Raw genomic sequence first — 25,418 nt, 5'->3', positions numbered from 1 at the left:
ATTTTTAATAAAATGTATTTAGAAAGTCACAGCAAACACAGACTTTTTTTTTCTTTCTATTAACTCCTTAACCCCTTCAGGACCCAGCCTGTTTTGGCCTTCAGGACACAGCCGATTTTTTCATGTTACGTTATGTGGTAATAACATCGGAATGCTTTTACCTATCCAAGCGATTATGAGATTTTCTCGTGACATGTTGTACTTTATGTTAGTGAAAAAATTTGGTCTATAATTTTGGTATTTATTTCTGAAAAACACCAAGATATAGAAAAAATGTGCAAAAATTTGCATTTTTCTAAATTTAAACGTATCTGCTTGTAAAACATATAGTAATACCACGCAAAATAGTTACAGTTAACATTTCCCATATGTCTACTTTATGTTTGCATCGTTTTTTGTACGTCCTTTTATTTTTCTAGGACGTTAAAAGGCTTAGAACTTTAGCAGCAATTTCTCATATTTTAAAGAAAATTTCAAAAGGCCATTTTTTCAGGGACCAGTTCAGTTCTGAAGTGTCTTTGAGGGCCCTATATATTAGAAAATCCCCATAAGTCACCTCATTTTGAAAACTGCACCCCTCATGGTATTTGAATCAGCATTCACAAAGTTTTTTAACCCTTTAGGCGTTTCACAGGAATTAAAGAAAAGTAAAGGTGAAATTTACAATTTTTTTTTTTTTTTTTGCCAAAATTCATTTCTAATACATTTTTTTTTTTTTTTTTTTTTATTAACACAGAAGGTTTTACCTGAGAAATGCAACTCCATATTTATTGCCCAGATTCTGCAGTTTTTAGAAATATCCCACATGTGGTTCTAGTGCGCTAATGGACTGAAACACAGGCCTCAGAGGCAAAGGAGCACCCAGTGGATTTGAGGCACCTTGTCAGGTTTGAAGAGGTCTTGTGGTGCCAAAAAAGTGGAAACACCCCAAAAGTTACCCCATTTTGAAAACTACACCCCTCAAGGAATTTATCTAGGGGTATAGTTAGCATTTTAACCACACAGGTTTTTTTGCTAAATATATTATAATTAGTCTGTAAAAATAAATCTTGTTTTCTGAAAAAACATAGAAATTTTTAATATTTACAAGGAATGATGAAGAAAATGCACCCCAACGTTTGTAAAGCAATGTCTCCCGATTACGGCAATATCCCAGATGTGGTAATAAACTGCTGATTGGACCCACAGTAGAGCTCAGAAGGGAAGTAGCGCTATTTAGATTTTGGAGCACGGATTTTGCTGGATTGGTTTTTGGTGCCATATCGCGTTTGCAACGCTCTGGAGGGTTCAAAACCGTGGAAACCCTCCAAGTTACCCCATTTTGGAAACAACCCTCAAGGAATTTTTCTAGGGGTATAGTGAGCATTTAGACCCCACGGGTCTTTTGCAGAATTTATTAGAATTAGGCTGCGAAAATGAATATCACAATTTTTTTTCACTAAAATGTTGAATTTTTTCCTTTTCACAAGGGATAAAGGAGAAAAAAACAACCAATTTTTGTAAAGCAATTTCTCCCAAGTACAGAAATACCCTACATGGGGTCATACATTTTTTTCATTAGAAATGAATTAACACTTTCAGGACTGATATTCTTTGCGGGCGGATATAGGGAAAAAATCGGATTACATTTTTTTGGGGGTTTTCGTTTTTACAGCTTTCGCCGTGCGGTGAAAACTATACTTTATTCTGCGGCTCAATACAATTACGGTGATACCAAATTTATATATATTTTTTTATATTATACCACTTTTACAAAGAAAAATCTATTTGTTAAAATAGAATATGGTGAAACAAAACAATTTTTTAGAGCCGTAACTTTTTTTTATTTTTCGGTTGATTGAGCGGTGGGAGGTCTTAGTTTTTGCGGGACGAGCTGTAGTTTTTATTGGTACAATTTTTTGGTACATAAAAAGTGATCAAAAAGTTGAATTACTTTTTTTTTTTTTTTTGAGCGCTAAGGTGACCAAAAAAACGATTTTGGCGGTTTAAATTATTTAAGTATTTTACCGTGCGAGTTTAAGAATGGTATATTGTAATAGTTCGGCCTTTTACGGACGTAGCGATACCAATTTTGTTTATTTTTTTACATTACTTTAGAAGAAAAATGGGAAAAGGTTTTTTTTTAACTTTAAACTTTTTTCTTTCCCACTACTAAGAACTTTGAGTCTTCTACACCTTTTATTAGTCCCCTTAGGGGACTTGAACCAGCGATCATTGGATCGCTGGTACAATATACTGCAATACTAATGTATTGCAGTATATTGTTGATTTTACAGGCTTCTGTAACCGCACGATCGCTGTTCCTGTCCGTTAGTCCCGGGAGTCAGCTGTAATACACAGCCGACACCCGCAGCGTATGAGCCCGCTCCATACATCAACCCCTGCACCATGACGTGCTATTAAGTCATAGTGCGCTAAGGGGTTAATGCACAGCGGATGGTGTGAATATTGCAAATTTCCACTGATATGCCATTTTAGTGCATAATATGTTGTGCCCAGTTTGTGCCACTGAAGACAAATACCTCATAAAACAAAGCGGGTTCTATCCGGTATGGCGATGCCATATATGTGGGCGCAAACTGCTGTTGGGGCATGCTGCAGGGCTCAGAAGGGAGGGACGCCATTTTGCTTTTGGAGTGCAGATTTTGCTTGGTAGTAGTTCTGTTTGGGGTTTTGCTGGTATTTCAGTTTATAATGTGGGGGCATATGTAATCTGTGCGGAGTACATCAGGGCATAATAAGAGGGTATAATAATGGGGTAAATAAATAATAATTCACAAATATGTGGCCGGTGTCGCACTGATAAATGGCGCCCGATCTTATACGATTTTGGAACACTGCACATTTTTTGCATCGCCATATTCTGAGAGCCAGAACTTTTTTTATTTTTTCTCCACCCGAGCTGTGTGAGGGCTTATTTGTTGCGGGACAATCTGTACTTTTCATTGGTACCATGTTGTGGTACATGCGTTTTTTTTTTTTGTTTTTTTTTTATTTTATTGATTTTTTTTATCACTTTTTATTCCATTTTTTTGCAATTCGGGTGACCAAAAACAAGCAATTCTGACAATGTTTTTTAGTTTATTTTTTGCGGAGTTCACCGTGTGCTATAAATGACCGTATTACTTTATTTTGCGGGTCGGTATGATTACGGCGACACCATATGTATATAGGTTTTTTATGTTTTGCAGCGTTTGTGCAATAAAATCACTTTTTTATAAAATAATAAATTTTTTGTGTCCCCATATTCTGAGAGCCGTAACTTTTTTTTATTTTTTCGTAAAAAAAGCTGTGTAAGCGCTTGTTTTTTCCGGGACGGGCCGTAGTTTTTATTGGTACTATTTTCATGTACTTACGACTTTTTGATCACTTTTTATTTACTTTGGGAGGGGTGGTGACCAAAAAATAGCGATTCTGGTGTAGTTTTTAATTAATTTTTTTTGTTTTTGGGGTGTTCATTGTGCGGGAAAAATAAAATTATATTTTTATAGTTTGGGTCATTACGAACGCGGCGATACCAAATATGTGTACTTTTTTTTAACGTGTTGCTTTTTTTATTATAATAAGGCTTTCAATATAGGAAAAAATTGTTTTTTGTTTATATAACTTAACTTTTATTTTTACACTTTTTTTAAAACCTTTTTATAACTTTTTTTTAAAACTTTTTTTACTTGTCCCACTAGGGGACATTTAGACTTGCAGCTTTGATCCCTGCTAGAGTACATTATACTACCTACGTAGTGTAATGTATTCTAACTGTCATAGTGACGTGAGGCTGCTCCTCCGAGGCTTTCGTACATGGCAACCCGGAGGTCATTGTCTGGCCTCCGATTGCCACGAGAAGCATCGGCAGCCCCCACAATCAGTTTGTTTTGGCTGCCGATGTGCTTCAAACCCCCTAAATGCGGCGATCGCAATCAGTCGCCGTGTTTATGGGGTTAATTGCCTAAATCAGCAGAGATGGTCTGCTGACCGGCAAGACCGGAGTGTCAGCTGACCTCCCGGTTCCCGGACACTGTCCGTTAGGACAGTGTGCGCCGTGAACCGCTCCGCAACTGTACGTCCTGATACGGGAAGCAAGCCCTCTGCAGGACGTACCGTTGCAGCGCAGCGAGTGAAGAGGTTAAGGACTGAGCCTGTTTTCACCTTATGGACCAAGCCATTTTTTTCAAAACGGACGTGTCATTTTGTGGTAATAACTTTGGAATGCTTTCACCTATCCAAGCGATTCTGAGCTTTTCTCGTGACACATTGGACTTTAAATTCGTGGTGAAATTTGGTCGAAACATTCAGTGTTTATTTGTAGAAAAACACCAACATTTTGAGAACATTTGTAAAAATGTGTATTTTTCGAAATTTTAATGTATTTGCTTGTAAGACAGATAGTAATACCACACAAAATAGTTACTAGTTAACATTCCCCACGTCTACTTTGTTGGCATCGTTTTTTGAACATTCTTTTCTTTTTTCTAGGACGTTACAAGGCTTTAGCAGGAATTTCTCACGTTTTCAAGAAAATGTCAAAAGGCAATTTTTTTATTTTTTTTTAGGGTCCAGTTCATTATTAAAGTGGCTTTGAGGGCCTTATATATTAGAAACCCCCCATAAATCACCACATTTAAAAAACTGCACCCCTCAAAGTATTGAAAACCTCTTTTAGAAAGTTTATTAACCCTTTAGGTGCTGTACAGAAAAGTGGAGGTGAAATATACAAATTAAATTTTTTATTTTTTTTGCAGAAAATCCGTTTGAATCAGTTTTTTTTTTCTGTAACACAGAAGGTTTTACCAGAGAAACGCTACTCGATATTTATTGCCGAGGTTCTGCAGTTTTTAGAAATATCACACATGTGGCTCTAGTGTGCTAATGGACTGCAGCACCGGCCTCAGAAGCAAAGGAGCACCTAGTGGATTTTTGGGCCTCCTTTTTATTAGAATATGTTTTAGGCACCATGTCAGGTTTGAAGCGGTCTTGTGGTGCCAAAATAGTGGAAACCCTCCAAAAGTGACCCCATTTTGGAAACTACACCCCTCAGGGAATTTATATAGGGGTATAGTGAGCATTTTGACCCCACAGGTTTTTTGCAGAAATTATTGGAAGTAGGCCGTGAAAATCTACATTTTTTTTTTTCATTTCCACAAGAACTAAAGGAGAAAAAGCACCCTAACAGTTTCTCCTGAGTAAAACAATACCCCATATGTGGTCATAAATGGCTGTTTGGACACACGGCAGGGCTCAGAAGGGAAAGAGCGCCATTTGACTTTTGGAGCTCAAATTTAGCTGGAATGGTTTGCGGATGTTGCATTTGCAAAGCCAGAGGGGAAGAAAACAGTGGAAACCTCCAAAAGTGACCCTATTTAGAAAATTACACCCCTCAAAGAACTTATCTAAGGGTATAATTAGCATTTCGACCCACAGGTTTTTTGTCTGAATTTATTTGAATTAGGCCGTATTTACTGGTATTTCAATATGTAATGTGGGGGCGTGTGTATGTTGTGAAGAACAAATCAGAGTATAATAAAAGGGTACATAAATAATGAAATCAATAATTCATAGATGTGTGGTAAGCACATCCTTTATGCACAGGCCAGCTTTTTCAGGGCAGGTGTCACACTGTTAATTGGTGTCCCTTCTTATGCCCCTATTGCTACACACTCTGCACTCTTCCCTTCTTTGCAGTTTGGGGAACGATTCTGGCAAAGTGTTGCCCTGGTACAATACGGGCGCCCTTGCTTTCAGTAGATGTGCTTGGGCCCACCCCTGCCTGGTTTTCAAACACAAGCAGCTTGATAATCTCCTCTTGAAAATTAAGGAATGACCCTGTCCGGCTTGCACATTTGGATAGCACGTAAGCGTTATACAATGCCATCTCTACCATGTGCACGGTCACCTTTTTGTACCACACCCTTGTTTTTCTCATGGCACTATAGGGCTTTAGCACTTGATCTGAGCGATCAAACCCCTCCCATGTTCTTGTTCTAGCCCACGATTGTGGGTCACTGAGGTGGTACCTCATAAAGGGATAGGGCGGCTGCCGTTCCCATGTATTGTGGTCAAGAGAAGGACATCTCTTCCACGTTCTCGCTGCATAATGCCCTGCTCTCACCCATTCTGACACGTTGGCCAAGCAGTGTTTTAGAGAGGCCTCTCTGTTTTTTGCGCACCGCGCCACATGCTGCAGTATTTCTGGTGGAGAGGCGTTTAAATGGAGGAACGCTGGTGTAGAAGTTATCCACGTAAAGGTGATAACCCTGGTCCAGCAGTGGGTGCACAAAAAGCCACACTATTTTTCCCACTAACTCCCAGGATGGGGGGCATTCTGGGGGGTTAATCTGGGAGTCCTTCCCTTCATGAACCCGAAACCTGTAGTTGTACCCTGAGCTGCTCTCGCACAGTTTGTACTTTTTTATCCCATACCTTGGCCTCTTGTTAGGCAGGTATTGGCGGAATTTTTGCCTACCCTTAAAATGTACAAGGGACTCGTCTATTACAATGTTCTTTTGGGGGTATACGCTTCTTGAAATTTAGTGCAGAAATGATTAATGACTAGCCTGATATTGAATAAGCGGTCATATGTGGGGTCATCACGGGGCGGGCACTGAGCATTATCATTAATAGCAAAAATTTAATAATTTCTTCAAAGTGTGTCCGGGGCAGTACCATGCGGTAAATTGGGGTGTTTTACAAAACATCTGTACTCCAGTATTGACTGATCTGTAGCTTCTTTACTAGCCCCATATGCAGCACAAGGCCCCAAAATTTAAGCATCTCCGCTGCATCTACAGGTGTCCACTTGAAGGGTCTAGCATATGATGACATGGGGTTCTGGGCAATAAATTGCTGGGCATATATATTGGTCTGTGCCTCATTAAATTCACTAAATCCTCAATACAAAAAAAAAACGTAAAAAAACATCTTTTTCTGTGAGGCCTTCAGACTCAAAATGAGTTCCTGAGCTGCCTATGAATTCAGGGATCTGAGTTTCAAAATTCTCGTGGGGTGGGTTCCACACACGATCACTTATCTGGGGGGTTGCCTCAGCTGATGTCCTGGGTCGCCTTTGTGGGGGTTCCTCATCAGGGAGGAGGAGAAAGGGGACAAGATGTATGGGGCGAATTCCTCTTCTCCCTCGCTGGTGGAATCTGTGTCAAAGGCCAGGATGGCGTATGCCTCCTCTGCTGAATAGACCCTTTGGGATGATTGGGACATTTTTATTACGGGGGTGTGTAGTGCGTGAACACGTGTAACACTGACTTTATTTTTACACAGGGGGTTGTGTGTGTTGTGCTTTTACACTTGTATTTCAAAATTGCTGAATAAAAAGTAACAAAAAATTATGGCAATTTAAAACCAAAGAATTTCCTGTCTACCTGACACTAAAATTTAGTGACGTTGAATCTGCTAAAATAAAATAATATTTTGAAACCATAAAGCTACGCTATGTAAAATTTAGTGAACGAACTTCAGTAAAAAAAAAACGGCATGTCCGTCACTAACTGACACTAAATCTGTAACGCTATATATAACTGCTAAAAAAAACTAGTGTAAAAATTATACGCCAGTAAATTTAGACTAAAACTATAAAGCTACAGTAACCACTGACACTAAATGTAGCACTATATTTTAGAAAGAACTGTAGACAATTACAAAATCGATATTGGTATAAAAATGCAGAGACCCCTCCCTATTTCTGCTTTCTAAGGGACAATCAGTCCTAGTATCCAGTAGATGGCCAACCGTACTGTACTATGGTCGTCTCGTAACAATTAATTAACTGTTGTTGGTATAGGTACCTTGTGTGATGGAATATATAGATGGCACTTTTACACGCCTAAACTAAGATAAGAGCACCTTGATCTACACTTGGTTGTATAATATGTGGGCCTGAAACTAATGTACTAAGAATAATTAAAAAAAAAAGATATAGTCTAATAATCCAAAAAACGACATGGTTTTTAATAATCAATATTGGCTTCCAGCCCTTCAACCTATAAATGAACAGTGCGTCTCACCTCGAACTTCAGTCCGACTTTCACTCAAGCCGTCCGGCTGTCCCCGCTCTGCACACGAGCGGAGTCAGCACAAAGTAGGAGAGCAGTATCATACACAGCTCCTATCTAGCCTGCAATTCTCCACTGGTCTCTCGCTTTCTCCGCTCAATACACGAGCTGAGCCAGCACAGAGCAGGAGAGCATTCTCATACACCGCTCTCATCTAACAGTCCTTCCCCACTGCTCTCTCGCTCCCTCCGTCTAGCACGCAAGCGGAGTCGGTACAGAGAAGGAGAGCAGTATCATACACAGCTCCTATCTAGCCTGCAATTCTCCACTGGTCTCTCGCTTTCTCCGCTCAATACACGAGCTGAGCCAGCACAGACGAGGAGAGCATACTCACACACCGCTCTCATCTAAGGGTATGTTCACACGACAGCGTCCGTAACGGCTGAAATTACGGGGATGTTTCCGCCTGAAAACATCCCCGTAATTTCAGCCGTAACCGCATGTGCAGGCGCTTGAACGCCGCGTCCATTACGGACGTAATTGGCGCTGTTATTCATTGGAGTCAATGAATAACGGCTCCAATTACGGCCAAAGAAGTGACAGGTCACTTCTTTGACGCTGGCGTCTATTTACGCGCCGTCATTTGACAGCGGCGCGTAAAATACGCCTCGTGTGAACAGACAAACGTCTGCCCATTGCTTTCAATGGGCAGATGTTTGTCAACGCTATTGAGGCGCTATTTCCGGACGTAATTCGGGGCAAAAACGCCTGAATTAAGTCCGTAATTAGTGCGTGTGAACATACCCTTACAATCCTTCCCCACTGCTCTCTCGCTCCCTCCGTCTAGCACGCGAGCGGAGTCGGTACAGAGAAGGAGAGCAGTATCATACACAGCTCCTATCTAGCCTGCAATTCTCCACCGCTCTCTCTCGCTTTCTCTGCTCAATACACGAGCTGAGCCAGCACAGAGCAGGAGAGCATTCTCACACACAGCTCTCATCTAACAGTCCTTCCCCACTGCTCTCTCGCTCCCCCCGTCTAGCACGCGAGAGGAGTCGGTACAGAGCAGGAGAGCAGTAAAACACACAGCTCTCATCCAGCCTGCTTTTTCACACTGCCCCATCGCTTCCTCTATTCAGCACACGAGCGGAGGAAGTTCACAGTTGGTGAGCAGCGCTCGGTGACCAGGCACAGGCTGCAGTATCTTTACAGCAGATATTCATAGAGGTTTATGGATTTAACTGCAACTCTATTTGCCTTCTCCAATTTCATATAAGGTTCTAATAGAGCATCTGCGGCAGTGCCAGCGGTACATACCAGGTTTAATTCAGCACTATTCCATGCACTACACTATTACTATCATCGAGCAGCAATTTTGAACCAGCATTCTGCATATGATTATTCTTAGTACATTAGTTTCAGGCCCACGTATTCTACAACCAAGTGTAGATCAAGGTGCTCTTATCTTCGTTTAGGCGTGAAAAAGTGCCATCTATATATTCCATCACACAAGGTACCTATACCAACAACAGTTAATTAATTGTTACGAGACGACCATAGTACAGTCCTGTTGGGCATATGTTGGATACTAGGACCGATTGTCCCTTAGAATGCAGAAATAGGGGTCCCTGCATTTGGCATATTTATACCAATATTGATTTTTTAATTGTCATTAATTAATAAAGATGATTTTTTTTTTTAACTGTAACATACCCACACCTTTTTTTTTTTTTCTATGTTTTTTCCCTTCCCCTTACAATTTACTGTCCATTGATTGGTGGTGTACACCTTGTGTGGTTTCTTGTATTATTGCATTTACATTTTTGGAGGGTATTTGCTAAGTCTTCGTGTAAAATACTAGCTACCCCTAAACTACCGCTACCCTAACGTCCTACCTATGCAGGTACTCGCTACACCTAACCATATATTTTATTTAACTTTTTTACTGTTTTATATTTATATATATATATATATATATGGCCCCAAAAAAACCTGCGTCAACAAATTACCACTGAGGCTGATTATAGAGTCAGGGCAGGGCGCACACGAAAAGATGGTGCAGTAAAAACAGACGCAAAATTAAAAAAAATACGCCAAGAAATGAACACTAATGCCGATCAGTGGTAGCCACACACACTGCTTGAAAATGCTTCCATTGAGGAAGTGAAACGTTGCATGTGTTTGGTGATTAAATTCCCCACTTTTTTTGCGTGCTGCTTCCGTGCTTTTTATTTTGTGAACACACACATATATATGTATGTGCGTGTATATATCATTATTATTTTTATTTTTTAACTGTAGTTATCTGCACCGATTCCACTCTCCCCATCCCTTCGCATGATGCTGTGTAAATTCACAATCGGTCTTCATAGTCCTCCTGTGCTTGTTGCTAGGAACCTGTGGTTAGTATAAGGATGCAAAATTGCGGGTACTCAGTCCTGAAGAATGCGGAATCCTGTGCAGACTGCGGGTTTACAACATTTACACAATATTTTGGGCGTACTTATCTGGCATATGTTTTTTTTCTTAACTTTTAATGTAAAAAGAAAAAAAGTAGAGTATAGAAATTCCGCTTACATTTTTTCTGGTGAACTGAGACTTAACTTTTATAGAAAATAAAAAATGTTGTACTCTTCTCATTCTTGGCAGGTAGATAAAATAAATGCGTGTGTTTTCTCATAGTAAATAGAAATCAATTCCTCGGAGACTGCTTAATGTGCATTAGACCTGAAACTGCTGCGCTCCGGATGCCAGATTCTGCTGCTTGTGCTCTCTTCTACAGCAAAATGTGCTTGGCCCTCTCTCCTGCCGCCTGGCAGCTCGATGTGTTTCCTACAACACCTCCACTGGAAATAGACCTGCTTCATATCATGTACAATTCATCTGAAATCACAAGTTTAACCCCTTTTAGTCTCTTGGGAGTTTAAGATCTTAATTAAAGCTGAGGGGTGGTCGTGCTGGATGGGTACTGGAAGGATTTCTTCCTATCTTGGCTCTTTCGGAGGCAAAGTTTGATCCGCTTTAATTTGAGCTGGCGGTGTAACTACAGTCTCTTAGTTTGTATTGCAGGATAAATGTGCATTGTACGGTTTATCCAAGCTCAGAATGTATGACCTTACGGGAAACTGGTCCCAATTTGTTCACTGCCAGCCAGGCAGAAATACTTTTGGCACTCTAGGAGTTGCTTTGTGCTAAACCTTTCAGTTCATTGAGATATTATGAGCCAATATTCTAAATATTTTTCTTTTATCGCAGTGTCTAACACTAGCGCTCTGGTATAATCACACATTTATTTAATTTGGTTAAACCCATTTATAAAGACTAAAGTCAAATTGATGACGGACAATGATGTCAAAATGGGAGCCCTGTATTAAAAGCAGATAGACCCCTCTAATAACACAAGCGCCTCTGATAACACATTCACCCCCCAGAGTCTGTAGCACTGTAATAAATGGGTTCCTGTGCAGTATTGGAAATGTTGGCATGCCGGTTACCCCACATCAGTCACATAAATGAAAAGACAGGCACAAAATCTATTCCTTCTTTATGAGTAGCGCTATAATTCAAATGTAACCTCAATAATGGCGGCACCAGGACACAGTAGCTATGTAGTTTACATCTCCTGCTGGGAATCAGTGTGGGCGGGTCTAACTCAGCCAATCATAGCAAACCTTCTGCAAAGCCCCTATTGTAATTCATACTCTAATGCAACAGAGCCAGAAAGCAGCCAACACTGCGGTAAATAGCAGGTAAGCACCTCCCATAAGGAGGGGCACATTATTTTAAGGCCACAGCTGGACATCTGACTTTTTAAAGGTGCAGGTCAAAATTGTCCAATAATGCATTCAGCTCTGCAGGAACAACTGTAATATGGTTTACTTCTAAATCCCATTAGAGTGAAAACCCCAAACTCTGGAAGCTAATGGTACTAGTCATAGGGTAACAGCAATTGTATACACATGTATGTGAAAGTGTATGAAGTGCACTCGTATGGGTTATACATGTTAGCAGGTCACGGGTATGTGCAAATAGCTGTGATTGTCTCGCTCCGTGTAGTGTGCGGTATGTAACGGCACTAGACTATAACAAGTCGGTACGCTGTTTTTATCATTGCCATAGACTCTTTAATGCACATTTAAGTAAAACTTATTGTGTGGGGGTTTAGTCGCAGTTAGTGAAATGGAAAGTAATAACTTCAAGAAACTAGAGCTCGCTCGGTCCTAATTCTCTGTATATAGAGGACTTGACATTACTTTCAGGTCAGAGTATAATGTTTCTAGGAGACACCAGAGCAACTAATCCTTTTTTTATTATTAATCTGACCCTAGCAACGTGTAGAATTTGCTCGTTTGGTTTCGCAGGTAAAATGTAATTGTCTTGTGGGAGTTTGTTTTATATGACTGACTGAAGATCTGTATGGACATAAAGGCAATACATATAATATATACTCTGTTATACTTATCTGTGGCTCGGCTGGGAACAGGTCTTTGCTTTTCATTTTGTGTGAAATTAACCCTTCGTGTTTTACATGTTTAGTTAACTAAAATCACTCTTTATAGATTATTCCAGTGTCATGCACCAGACGTGGATCCTGAAATATCTTGCAGATGGAAAAATAGGATTTGACCTAAAGGCTATGGACACCTCTGGTTGTTTTTTTGTTTTTTTTACATTTACTTACTGATAAAAAAAAAAACAAACACTTTTGTAGTTTAATTTTATTCAAATAAATAGAATTGCATTGTTTCACTTTGACAACTTTTATCTATCACAGTACATAGAAGCAGCAGAAAACAGCAGAGTCGAATCTGTTAGTGAGCAGCACTGATGGCTTGGCTGACAGGGGCTCTTGCATGCTCCTAAGTGATTTTCTAAACTTCGTCCTCATCAAGTGAAAGTGTGTTTGTTTGTTTGTTGTTGTTGTTGTTGTTGTTTTTGTAATTTTTGAGAAGTCAATTACAAAAGTTGTTTTTATCCCTAAGTTAATGCATTTCGATAAAAAAAGAAAAAGACCTCAAGGTGTCCATAGCTTTTAAGCTTCCCATACACGTTCCGTAGAATTCGGCCAAGCCCACCGACTATCTCTAATGTGTCTGAGGGCCTGCCTACTCTCCATTGGCAGATGTTGGAGGTGGGTGGTAGAAGAATCGGGGATGTTGGATTTCAACATGCCTGATTCTTTTGTTCCAAAAGCAGATATGCCATTGCGAGAGATGTCTGGCAGTAGATTATTGCCCTCTTCCCATTAAAATATACATTGCTGTTCGGCTGAGTGTGCATGTTCATGTGGGAGTATGGAGAAATAATGGTCGTCCAACAATCATTTGATCCTTATGGCCTTTTTTTTGTAATTTGTTGGTTACAGTGTATATACCATAGAAGCGGCCAATAAAAAGGAGGGAGCTAGTACTTGCTGGGTCCCCTGTTTGCAGGGGAGGAGACCTGACCTTTGGTGAACAGCATGCTTCTTTTCCACAGGGGCCTCTAGGCCCTCCTGTCCGACTACTGGGAAATATGGTGACATGCACAATGTGAGGGGTTCAGGTTCTGTTGTCTATTGTTTTCAGGTTGATGTCCAGTTTACTCAGAGGCAAGTATGGTATATATGTATGTAAGTAGAACTTATATTGCTTCTTTTTAATATTTCAGACAGAGATTGATACAATACTGAGTGATTTGGAGGCACTAGATTTTGCAGAACTGGTAAGTGTTGTGGAAGAAGTAGTCTGAGGCTACACATAAGAATAGACACTATATATTGACGTGATGAACAAATATTGAGTTAACATTCACTCCACAACTTCTAGCATTTTGTTTTTTAAATGAGTTGAAAGTTTTTCTGTTGAGGGTGGTGGAAATTGAACATCTGATGAAATGATTTGCCAACGAGTAGTAAACGATGCCATACACGTCTGGTACTTTGGTTGTGGAAACACTTGTTTTGTATCATTTCTGGTAGACAATTACTGTATATTTTTATCGGATCTTGTAATATCATACGTTATTGTTCCACATAGAACCCACTTTGGATGTGAATGTGGTTAGTAAGTGTTTTCTATCATTGTGTTTTCAGTCTGAAGATTACTATGAGATGAGACGCTTGTACATGATTCTGGGGACTTGCCTGTTTTACAAGGTAAATTATTATTTATTTATTTTTTTTAACTTTTTATTCAACATAAAATGAAATACAATTTGTACATCAATAAAAGCAGTATCATCACCGCATGTATACATATACATAATGGAATAGAGGACAGTAACAAGAGACTGAGTATCCGGTCACACTGGAAGCAATACTCAATCACACATGTATAAATCAAGATGATGCATATAGTAGAATATACACAGTTGTTGATGAACTGAAGTAAACAAAGAAATTTAACAGAGATTTGCACACAATAGTAAATTACCGCATATCGGGTACTCCATAGAGTGATGGACATGAAGTGTTAGACCTCCAAATTTCCCATTAATAACCATCCACAGCGACGGGACTAAACATCCCATTATCAGTAACCTCCAGAACCACAAAGATCTGAGGAGAGACCTGCTCGAATCAAACTCGGGGAGGAGAGAGCCAGAGGTGACACAGAGAAGTCAGCTTGTGTTGTAGAACATCTGTGACATCGGGATTCTCCCCATTTTCTGAAGACTTGTCGGAGATAAGTAACATAAATGCAGAAAGTATAATTGAGTCATGCGGTTGTTAATCGCAGGAGATACATAGAGTGGGGACGCCAGTGCCTCCTCCCAATCATCTAGGCACTACATTTTTCTTTTTAAACCGTTTTTATTGAAACCAGCACAGGGACAGCTGACCTTGTATCGGTCATTACACAACAGTGTGGGTCACTCATGACATCATGAGCGGTAGGTAGACCAAGAAACGAGAAGGTATCACATAATATTATTGTACTGTGAATATTTGTATTTTTTTTAGATTATACAGAGTTGTTTTTTCCCCTTTTTTAGGGTTATCTGTTGACTAATCACTTTCCCAAGGAAGATCTGATTAATGTTGCTTTGTATTGTCGACACTATTACCTGTTATCGTTAGCTTCAGAGCGGATTGGGCAGCTTGTGGTATGGAGGGAGGTGTATCCCTATTCTCTAGAAAAGCATGGATCTCTGAATAGGGATGAATACAGTCAGTCTGATGCAAGGCACTTCCTTCTCATCGTAGGCCTGGTAAGCATTTTCTCACATTTAAATGGATCTCCTATTTTTTGGGAATAATTCTGCTCAGTATACATGTAGAAGTAATATTCCTTTGATCACAGATGTTTGCTTCTAGTTTATAATAATTTTATTCTTGTAATAGATTTCTTCTTAGCTTGTATTGAGGTGTGCTTATACACATGAGCCAATAGGCAGAGATGCAGTGTAGGATAGGGCAGCAGCCTCTCGTGGAATTAGAGGTGGGCTTTAGACTACTTCAAACTCCCATAAGTCAATGTAACCAAATAGTATAAACCTTAAAGTGTAAGTTCATCTTCACTGAGATTTCCTGCTTGACATTTAAAATTCCAAAGCTTGGATCTGTGAATGTCTACAAAGTGCCAGTGACCACAATGTTTAACCTTTGATTTGTTTGACTCATTCTGTTTGACTCTTTCAACCACAAAAGAAGAAAAAATATTCCTGTATTTTCTTGTACCTACATGTGTAGATATTTACATCGCATGACTTTCATTGACAGAAACACTTCATGCTGTGCACACTACTAGAAGCTGGCGGCTGCACATCTAAAGCAATTGGAAATCCAGGGCCGGACTACATATATGTAGATCAACTGAAAGCCTGTCTTCTCCAACTGGAAATGCTGGATACAAGTATAGAAGAAAGGATGAATGCTTCTCCAAACCCCTGCTTATCATGTGCGGATTGGTTTCTTCCTTCTGCCCGGGACAAGTTCCACAGCGTTGTCAATTCTGTTATGATGAATAAACTGCAGACTCCCAAGAAAGCCAATCAGACCTTGAATAGGAAGAGTCTGATTCCCGATTCTCAGACGTCTCGAAGAACTCGTAGACCAAGCCCTTCTCGGAGTAGTGGTGGATCTGATAATGGTAGTGAAGGTTTAGGGGAAAACACTGGTGTTGGATTCCACTCCACTCCAGACTTGACCCGAAAAGGTGGAAGGAGAGAATCGCAAGGCTCCGGAGGATCAGAAGGCAGTGGAGGGAGTGATCTTAAGGTATGTATTCCTTTTACTACAGGGAATTGTCCATGACATTGAGTTCAGAACAGCCAAGAACTGTGTATGAATTTGATGACACTTAGACCCACCCCATACTTCACTACTCGATGTCCCCTTTTCTATTTTCTGTTCTGATTTTTGCCTTTTGTGTGAAATCTATTTACTCTCATTTTAGTGGAATCTAATGTGCAGAAGTGTGAAATATTTACAGTTAAATTTGTATTTTCAGATTAGCAAGAAAAAATACACCATTCCAAATCCATTTAATTTGGGAAGCTTGAGAAGGAACCTTTCAGAGAGAGAGGCAGAAGATCTATATAACACTGTGAAGTAAGTGACAAGCGGACTTTTTCAAGCCTAACCTTATTGGCAGCAGGAAAGATTTTGGAGCTCATACATCCTCTATACATCTATTTATAATCTGATGAGTGGTGACCACTATCTTTGCATGGTCTAAACAAGGGCTTCTCAAACTTTTTCTACTGGGGCCACACTAGCCAGAACTTGGTGACACCTGGGCCTCACCAGTGGTTGTAATCCATGACAAATATTAATCTGTTTATTTTTCTCCTGAACCCAGTAAAACATGAAGTCCATTATGTTGCCAAGTTAGAGATTGCTGCTTCCAGATTAAGGGCCTGTGCAGCAAGAACGAGTGGCATATGCCAAAACTGCCTCCCCAGCCATACCTCCCAACAGGAGGATGTCTCGCCAGTGAAAAACATCGGTCTAGACCTGGAAACCACTCTATGTAGAACTGGCGCAATTTGCACAAAAACTCAAACTGCCAGTATTAATGAATTTCCCATTATGTTTATTTCATAGGGTAAAATGTGGAGACAGGTTCTCTTTAAAAAGCCAATATTGTGTTCTCTTTTATGACTTCTAGTCACTTGATGCACTGTTTACACATTGACATAAAATCCGCATTTACACCGCATGATTTCCTTTTTCTCTTGTAGATTAACATCCGGACCAGATAATACACTTTTTCATTACATATACCTGGAAACTGTGCAGGGAGTATTCATTTCTCCAACACACAAAGAGGTGGAGGACCTTAGCGGTGCCATTCACCCGCTGTTGATCAAGAATTTCCATTGCTGTTGTCTATCAATACGTTCTGTGTTTCAGCAAACTCTCTTGGAAGAGGTAAAGTTTTCATGAAAAATGGCTGTAATGTCGGTTGGCAATCTTATTGCTGCACCACCAGTGTGTGGTTCCGTGTACAATCCTATTTCATGGATTGTTAGCCTGTCCATATTGTGGCTGTTGCTTAGCTGGTTATACCTGATCTAGATGATCTTTATGGATGGTCTTCATTAATATTGCTTTAAAACCTTTTTCAAACCTACAGAGAGAAAGCGATTCCATGGCAGACGTGTGCAGGGACTTCACAGGGCTCGGTCCTGTTAAAGAACATGGTGTCTTATTTGAATGTTCTCCTGAGAACTGGACTGATCAGAAGAAATCGCCTCCCAAAATGTCTTACTGGGTGATCGGGTAAGAAGGGAAACCGTGATGTTTTATTTTTTTGGTTAACAGGGGAGTCCTCAATATAAAATGATGCGGTGCCTCAAATTTTCCTTCAAACCTAAATATTAAGAAATGAATGTAGCCCCACTGGTTTGGTTATAGCTGAGCTGAAGCAGTTTAGTGAGATGCTGCTATGATCACTGAAAGGCCGCTGGTTGCTATGTGCACTATGAAGAGGGGGAAAGTATGTATTTTTAATAGAGTGCCGTGTTAGTGATTCAGTACAGAACAATGAGACTGCTTACATGGCAAATCACTTATGGAGCGCACAGCGGTTTGTTGAATCCCCCAGAATGACTGCTTCTTCTTTCTTCCAGGAGGCTTTTTCTGCAGCCCCAGCCTCAGGAGTTATACGTATGCTTTCACGACTCTGTGACCGAGGTCGCTGTGGAGCTGGCCTTCAAGCTGTCCTTTGGGTTGCCACTTTAGTGCTGGCCACAAGCAAGACTTGAGCTACATTTTCTTAAACAGCACTTGATATAATCCCTGCGGTTTGCCTTACGCTGGCACTTGTGACAGATTTTTACGGGTGTTTCTTGTTGTTTTTACAGAATTGTGTATGTTGACATTTTACTAGTTTTAAAGGAAATATTTAAAATTAAATATTTTTTGTAATGAAGGATTTTCATTGCTATTGTTTTCTATCGTATATTTGTTACTGTTTTCTATCGTGTATTTGTTACTGACTAAACATACAGGCGATTAATGTTTATGTTCTACTTGAAAGTTGCATTGTCAAAAAAATAAAATGTTTGCACTTGAATGTAAATTTTTCATGGAGTCTGAGAGAGTGGCTGATTTCGTGCAGTTACATTATGTACACCTAAAAGTAATTCCCATATAGGTCACTCATCACACTAGCTAGACCCCCCTCTCGCACAGGCTAGAATTCAGCTATTCACGTATATGCCAGCATTTATGTATTCAACAGAGATGACCACTGAATTGTTCTAGGCGCCCCCAGTCCTTCTAACCATCATATGAATGCCTGAGGTTATGATCCTATAGCATCAATAGTCCTATCCCCTAAAGATAATAAGGTAAAGTTGTTATCAGTATATACAAACAACTAATTATGGTTCTATCAGCATCATTATCTGCATCAGATACTCGTGGAAAGAACAGTAAGGTCAAATTTTTCTCATCTATGAAGATATTGGTTTTATGGATTATTTGGACAAAAGGGTCATAAAAAGTACCTTTAAAGAAGAACTCCCATGAAAATTTTCATTGCTTTGCCCGTTTGTAATTGGCATCTTCTACATGATGAGCAAATAAATAGCATATACAAGCATCTAGTTTTCACAAAACCGGCTCCGTTCGGCTCCACCTTGTGGTCAGGTGATCTCTAATCTGGCTGGCCGATTCACACAACGTTTTATGTGTGGACCGAAAGCCAGTTTCTCTATGCAAGTCTGAGACTCAATATGAGTGTTTCTTTAAGGATCAGAAAAGTGTATATGGGATTGCAGCTCTTGTCTGTTTCTGAGTTGGTGGCACATTTAACTAAAACAAGGTTTCAGAATAAAAATTATATATATATATATATATATATATATATATATATATATATATATATGCAGAAAGCAGCAGCACTCACAAAAAAACTGGTACACGGGTGCCCAGCAACTCGTCCTGATCCTAGGACGAAGTATTATATAAAAACAGAAAACTTGGAGCACTACGATATGAAAAAAGTGATGGTTTATTCAGTCAAACACTATATATATATATATATATATATATATATATATATATATATATATATAGGCAAACAAATAGATCCAGCAGCACCGGCAAACAGTGGGTGCAAATCCTCAGGAACAGACCACGTTCTAAACTCAGTAGTATTCAAAAAATAGGCAGCACTCCGCAGTAAACGTTTCAGCTCTGTCCTCTAGAGCCTTTCTCAGGCTTGAGAAAGGCTCTAGAGGACAGAGCTCAAGCGTTGCACACGGGGCAATAAAAGTACCCTTTTTTTCACTTTTATGCGTAGTGCTGCCTATTTTTTGAATACTTATATATATATATATATATATATATATATATGTGTGTGTATATGTGTGTGTATATATGTTTTTATGTGGAGCACATTTACCAAATTTATTCTGAAAGTTTTGCTGTACTGTCACAATAGACCCCGTTCTTGCAAATTTCCACACGCTAAAAGCTTTTTCTTGCTCCCATGCCGCACTCTTATGTCACATTATGTAAGCACATTTAAAATTTGGCTCTTGAAGCTGTGCTGTGATTGGTTTCTATGGGCACTAAACCCGTTTTTCTTTGATTTTCAATCACTGGCCATTTACCACTGACGTTATTTTAACTATAGGCCTCTTCTTTTGCCCTAGCCTTTTTAAATCTATGCTGTATAATCTATGCTGACTAGAGTGGGGCACTAAACAAGTCATCAGCACTAAACAAGTGTCCAAAATTCAACAATCCTAAATTCCGAATTCCAGAAACACCACATCCGTGATCCTTTCAGCCTGACTTTTCTTCTCTAGTAGAGTTCTGACTGCAGAGTTTGCCACAAGAAGAGTTAACTACACTTAAGTGGCAGGTGACTGCATACCTAACTTTTCAAGTATTGCAAAGAGGGACAACTGATGCGACGCACATAGCGACAATCTTTTTTTCCTTTTAAGCCACTATTCTAACCCCGCCGAATCCCTTCCCTGTTCAGCCCACACATTCTCGCCCCCATAGTTCCTCCCCACAGTATAATGCCCCCATAGAACCTCCACTTGGTATAATGCCACTATAGCTGCCCCCCACAGTATAATAGCCCATAGTGCCTCCCACACAGTATAATGCCGAAGAGCTGTCCCTGCACAATATAATGCCCCCATAGATGCAGCCATACAGTATAAAGCCAACACAGATGCCCCATACAGTATAATGCCCACACAGATGCACAATGCAGTATGCCACACAGTGCCCACATATAAAGTGCCGCAGTGCCCATGTAGATAATGCCACACCTCGCCTGCGGATAGCGTTACCCCCCCCCCTGCATCGACCATGCTGTGGCCGGGGATTCCGCACCAGGAGTGGCTCCTGTCGTCGCTGTCCATATATGGATAGTGACGCGAGGGGCTTCTCCATTAGCGGAATCCCCAGGCATCTCGTTGGCAACGCTCTGGCCGGGGATTCCCCTTCAGGAAGAGCCCCTGACATCACGGTCTATATATGAACAGTGACTTCAGGAGCGGAATCCCTGGCCAGAGCATCGGCAATTCTGCTCCAGGAAGAGCCCCTGACATCGCTGTCCATATATGGACAGTGATGTTAGGGGCTTTAAGATGTCGGAATCCCCGGCCAGAGCATCAACAACGCTCTGGCCGGGGTTTCCGCTCCCGGAGGAGCCAATGACATCACTGTCCATATATGGCCCGAAACATCGAGATACAGCCTGGAATCCAGAACTGTCCCGCTTAATCCGGGACAGTTGGGAGGTATGGCTGACTGACTGCTTTTCATCTAGATTCCTGTTGGGGCCATTGAGTAGGTAAGTGTGGGGAACGATGTCTGGTATATTTTATGGACACTGCCAAAGCAGGCACCTTTGTATGGGCAAATCTCCGATTGGCATATTTTTATGGGCATTGTTGTACTACTACTACAATTTTATGAACATTGCATTGTTACTGACATAATATGGGTAATTGTGCCTGGCAGGCACGGGGGGAGACTCTTTTGCCTTCAACTGAAGCTATCTTTTGTTGTCTTATATCAATTTTAACATTTGTAAGGCTTCATTCCCATCTTCGTTCGGTATTCCTGTTGCTCTGCTCCGTCATAGGGGCAGAGCAACGGAAATACCGGAAGCATCGGACACCATCAACAACCGATGCAACCCATGTAAAGCTGCGCTATTTTGTCTGTCATTTTTGACCGGATCTTGTACATAGACCCCTAACAGAGCCTCCAACGCAGACGTGAACAAGGCCTAAGAAATTCAGGGGACTTTAACATATAACATCATGAGTCTTGATGAACAAAATGAAGAGATTTCTTCTTGGCAGATACATATTTAATATTCTTCATCTTGAGTTCCAGTAGTTGTATGTAGCAATTTCTGCGCTGGTTGGTCTTTATTTGGCTCTGCATCTGGTACAACCATGTATTTTCATTGCCACAAATTACTGCTTTGACCACAAAATAATATATATTTAGATCTAGATGACTGTATCAAGCACTGTATAGAGTTTTGGAATAAAACCCTAATGCTCAAGAGAAATGGCCATCTTAAGAACGTTCCCATATGTCCTGGAGAGGATAAATATTTCTAATGGACACATTCAATTAATTGAAGTTCCACACAAGGTATTTTTTACTTTACTATAATGACTAGTGCTTGACATGGTCAGCTCTAATCACCATGTTGTAAGTCCAAGAGCCAGCATTTAGCCATAACATTAAAACCACTGAGAGGTGATCTAGATGACTGGGTCAGAACAGCTCCAAAACCAGGGGCATAGCTAGGAGGGGCATGTGCCCCGGCACAACTGGGCCGAGCGCAGATCCAATTAAATACTCCTGGAGCGGAATACACCCTGATGTCACTATCCATATATAGACCGTGACATCAGGGGCTCCTCTAGGAGAGGAATCATCCCTCCCAAACTTATGTCCCGCAGTCAACTGTATCTGCGTCTTCAGGACGCAGATTTCAGTTGTACCTAATGCTGAAGCAAGGAACGGGTCAGCTCCCTGCTTCAGCATTAGTTTAGAGCAGAGGGAGTTCCTCTGCTCACCTTCTAGAAGCGGAATCCCCAGCCAGAGCATAAGCCGGGGATTCCGTTCCTAGATGCTACTGTTCATACATGGACAGCGATGTCGGGGGCTTCTCCTGGAGCGGAATTCCCTGCCAGAGTGTCGGCAACGGGGATTCCGCTTCAGATGAACCACTCACGTCACTGTCCATATATGAAGCGGAATCCCCGACGCTCCGGCAGGGGATTCCGCTCAAGTAGTAGCCCGTGACGTCGCTGTCCATGTATGAACAGTAGCATCTAGGAAAGGAATCCCTGGCTTATGCTCTGGCTGGGGATTCCGCTCCTAGAAGAAGTCCCAATGGTGCTATCTTCAAAGGGGGCATGGCACAATCTAAATGGACACTGTGGCACTATCTACATGGGCACTGGCACGATCTATGTGGGCACTGGTACTAGGGGCATTATACTGTATGGGGGCATCTAAGGGGGCATTACACTGTATGGGGCAGCTGTGGGGGCATTGTACTTTATGGCGGCAGCTATAGGGCATACTGTATGGGTACAGCTATGGGGCATTATGCTGTATGGGGGCCTATGAGGGCATCAAGCTCTATGGGGGCATTATGCTGTATGGGAGCAGCTATAGGTGCATTATGCTGTATGGGGGAATTTGGGCATTATACTGCTTAGGAGAATCTATGGGCACATTATAATGTATGGTGGCAGCTACTGGGGCATTCTACTGTGTTATGCGTGCCGCATCGGTTGTCCCCCTATGTGATACTTGAAAGTTGGGAGGTATGGAGGAATCCCTGGCCAAAGCGTTACCGACGCTCTTCCCGGGTATTCTTCTCCTGAAGAAGCCCCTGACGTCACTATCTATATATGGAGAGTGACGTCAGCGGCTCCAATGGCGCTATATACAGGGAGTGGGGGTTTAGTGCTATTTACAGGAGGGTGTGTGTTTCAATATCTACAGGGGGCTGGCAGTACCTACAAGCGGACGTGTGTGGCATTATCTACAAGTGGGCATGTGTGGCACTATCTCCTGGGGGGCAAAGTGTGGCAGTATCTTCTAGTTCATTATGTCACCATATATTCTAATCAGCCTTAGTTATACAACCTGTTTTAGTCCGGCACTGACCTCGTTACAGGCCTAGCAGATGCCTGTCTGTTTTAAACGGACAGGCAGTAATACACTGTAATACAAAAGTATTGCAGTATATTATAAAAGCGATCGGATGATCGCATATTAAAGTCCCCTAGTGGGACTAGTAAAAAAAAAAAAGTTTAAAAGTGAAAAAGAAAATGAAAAACCCACTTTTTTCCCTTACAAAATGCTTTAATATTAAAAAACAAAACAAGCGAGACATATTTGGTATCGCCGCGTCCGTAACTACCCCAACTATAAAGCTATTACATTATTTAACCCGCACGGTAAACGCCGTAAAAAATAAAATAGAAAACAATGGAAAAATTGCTGTGAATCCTGACTTAAAAAAAAATGTAATAAAAAGTGATCAAAGAGTCGCGTCTACTCCAAAATGGTACCAATAAAAACTACAAGTTGTCCCGCCAAAAAAAAAGCCCTCATACAACCGCATCGACGAAACAATAAAAAAAAGTTATGGTTCTTAAAATATGGAGACACAAAAACAAATAATTTTGAAAAAAAAGGGTTTTACTGTGTAAAAGTAGTAAAACATACAAAACCAATACAAATTTGGTATCGTTGCAATCGTAACAACCCACTGAATAAAGTTGTTTTGTTATTCATAACACACGGTAAACGACGTAGATTTAGGACGCAAAAAAATGGCCAAATTTCAGGGGTTTTTTTTCTATTTCCTCCCAAAAAAAGTTAATAAAAGTTAATCAATAAATTATATGTACCCCAAAATGGTGCTATTAAAAAATACAACTTGTCCCGCAAAAAAACAAGACCTAATGCAGCTATGTCGACGCAAACATAAAAAAGTTATAGCTCTTGGAATGCGACGTTGGAAAAACGTAAAAAATAGCTTGGTCATTAAGGTTTAAAATGGGCTGGTCATTAAAAGGTTAATGGTTTTAATGTTATGGTTATGGAGATATATTTATTTATTTCAAAATTATAAAAAAAAATCACCAAATAGCCTCTGTCTCATCAGGTTTTCATATTTTTGGCGGGCAGAATAGCTTAGCCTCCTACAGTATTCTACCCAGTAAGGAAAAAAAAACAACTATAAAACGCAATGCTATCCATTAGGATCCGCTTTAAAACTGTTAAGAACTGGGAGAACCTAAGTCATGCTGTTTGTTCATGATACAAATGGTAGTAATTCACAACCACTACTTTGATGCCACCTAGTGGAAACTGCTGTATATTTATTTTTTAAAGAGCAGGAGCAGATACATTATTTAATCCCATCAGAGACATTTATGACATATCCACAGTATATGTCATAAATGTCAGATAGATGCGGGTCCCACCTCTAGTACCCTCACCTATCCTTAGGACCATATAGTCCAGAAGTGGCCGGGAGGCAGCGGGAGCAGAAAAAGGTATAACGGGGTTTAGGGGTCCCTGTTCTAGAGAGAGGTGCAGATCCCAGAGGTGGGACCCGCATCTATTTTACATTGATGACATATCCTGTGGATAGGTTATAAATGTCTCTGATGGGAAAACCCCTTTAGAGTCCATTTCTGCATTTAAACAATATAAATCCAAAGCCAAATTTTATTTAAAAAAATAATTCTTTAAAGGCAAAGCATTAAATGTAGCTTTATTAAATAAGGAGTAAGTACATGCACGTGCTGCAGAAACAACCCCATTCACATGTATGAAACAGATTTTCAGTTGCAGGTACAATGTACTTCAATGGAGTTAGCTATTAAGCGAATAGCATCACTTATTTACTGCGGATTCTTATCATGTAAACATTGACCAGGATCATAAGAAATATTTCTAGCACATTG

At 40.5% G+C, this 25,418-nt stretch overlaps 1 protein-coding gene across 2 annotated transcripts in view; it reads left to right on the top strand.

Moving 5' to 3' along the window:
- Positions 1-18,502, top strand: part of INTU (inturned planar cell polarity protein) — a 72,827-nt gene extending 54,325 nt beyond the window's left edge. For both annotated transcript variants that reach the window (XM_075860473.1, XM_075860472.1), the window contains exons 9-16: positions 13,650-13,703; positions 14,074-14,136; positions 14,976-15,191; positions 15,703-16,200; positions 16,433-16,533; positions 17,166-17,355; positions 17,561-17,706; positions 18,057-18,502. In XM_075860473.1, the coding sequence (XP_075716588.1) occupies positions 13,650-13,703; positions 14,074-14,136; positions 14,976-15,191; positions 15,703-16,200; positions 16,433-16,533; positions 17,166-17,355; positions 17,561-17,706; positions 18,057-18,168 (1,380 nt within the window). In that variant the 3' untranslated portion in view covers positions 18,169-18,502. The remainder of the gene's footprint in view (positions 1-13,649; positions 13,704-14,073; positions 14,137-14,975; positions 15,192-15,702; positions 16,201-16,432; positions 16,534-17,165; positions 17,356-17,560; positions 17,707-18,056) is intronic.
- Positions 18,503-25,418: the final 6,916 nt, after the last annotated feature.

This window comes from Rhinoderma darwinii, chromosome 1, assembly GCF_050947455.1.
Source record: "Rhinoderma darwinii isolate aRhiDar2 chromosome 1, aRhiDar2.hap1, whole genome shotgun sequence".
NCBI classification, from domain to species: domain Eukaryota; kingdom Metazoa; phylum Chordata; class Amphibia; order Anura; family Rhinodermatidae; genus Rhinoderma; species Rhinoderma darwinii.
The sequence above is the reverse complement of the archived record's forward strand: the minus strand, read 5'-3'. Positions and strand labels throughout refer to the sequence as shown.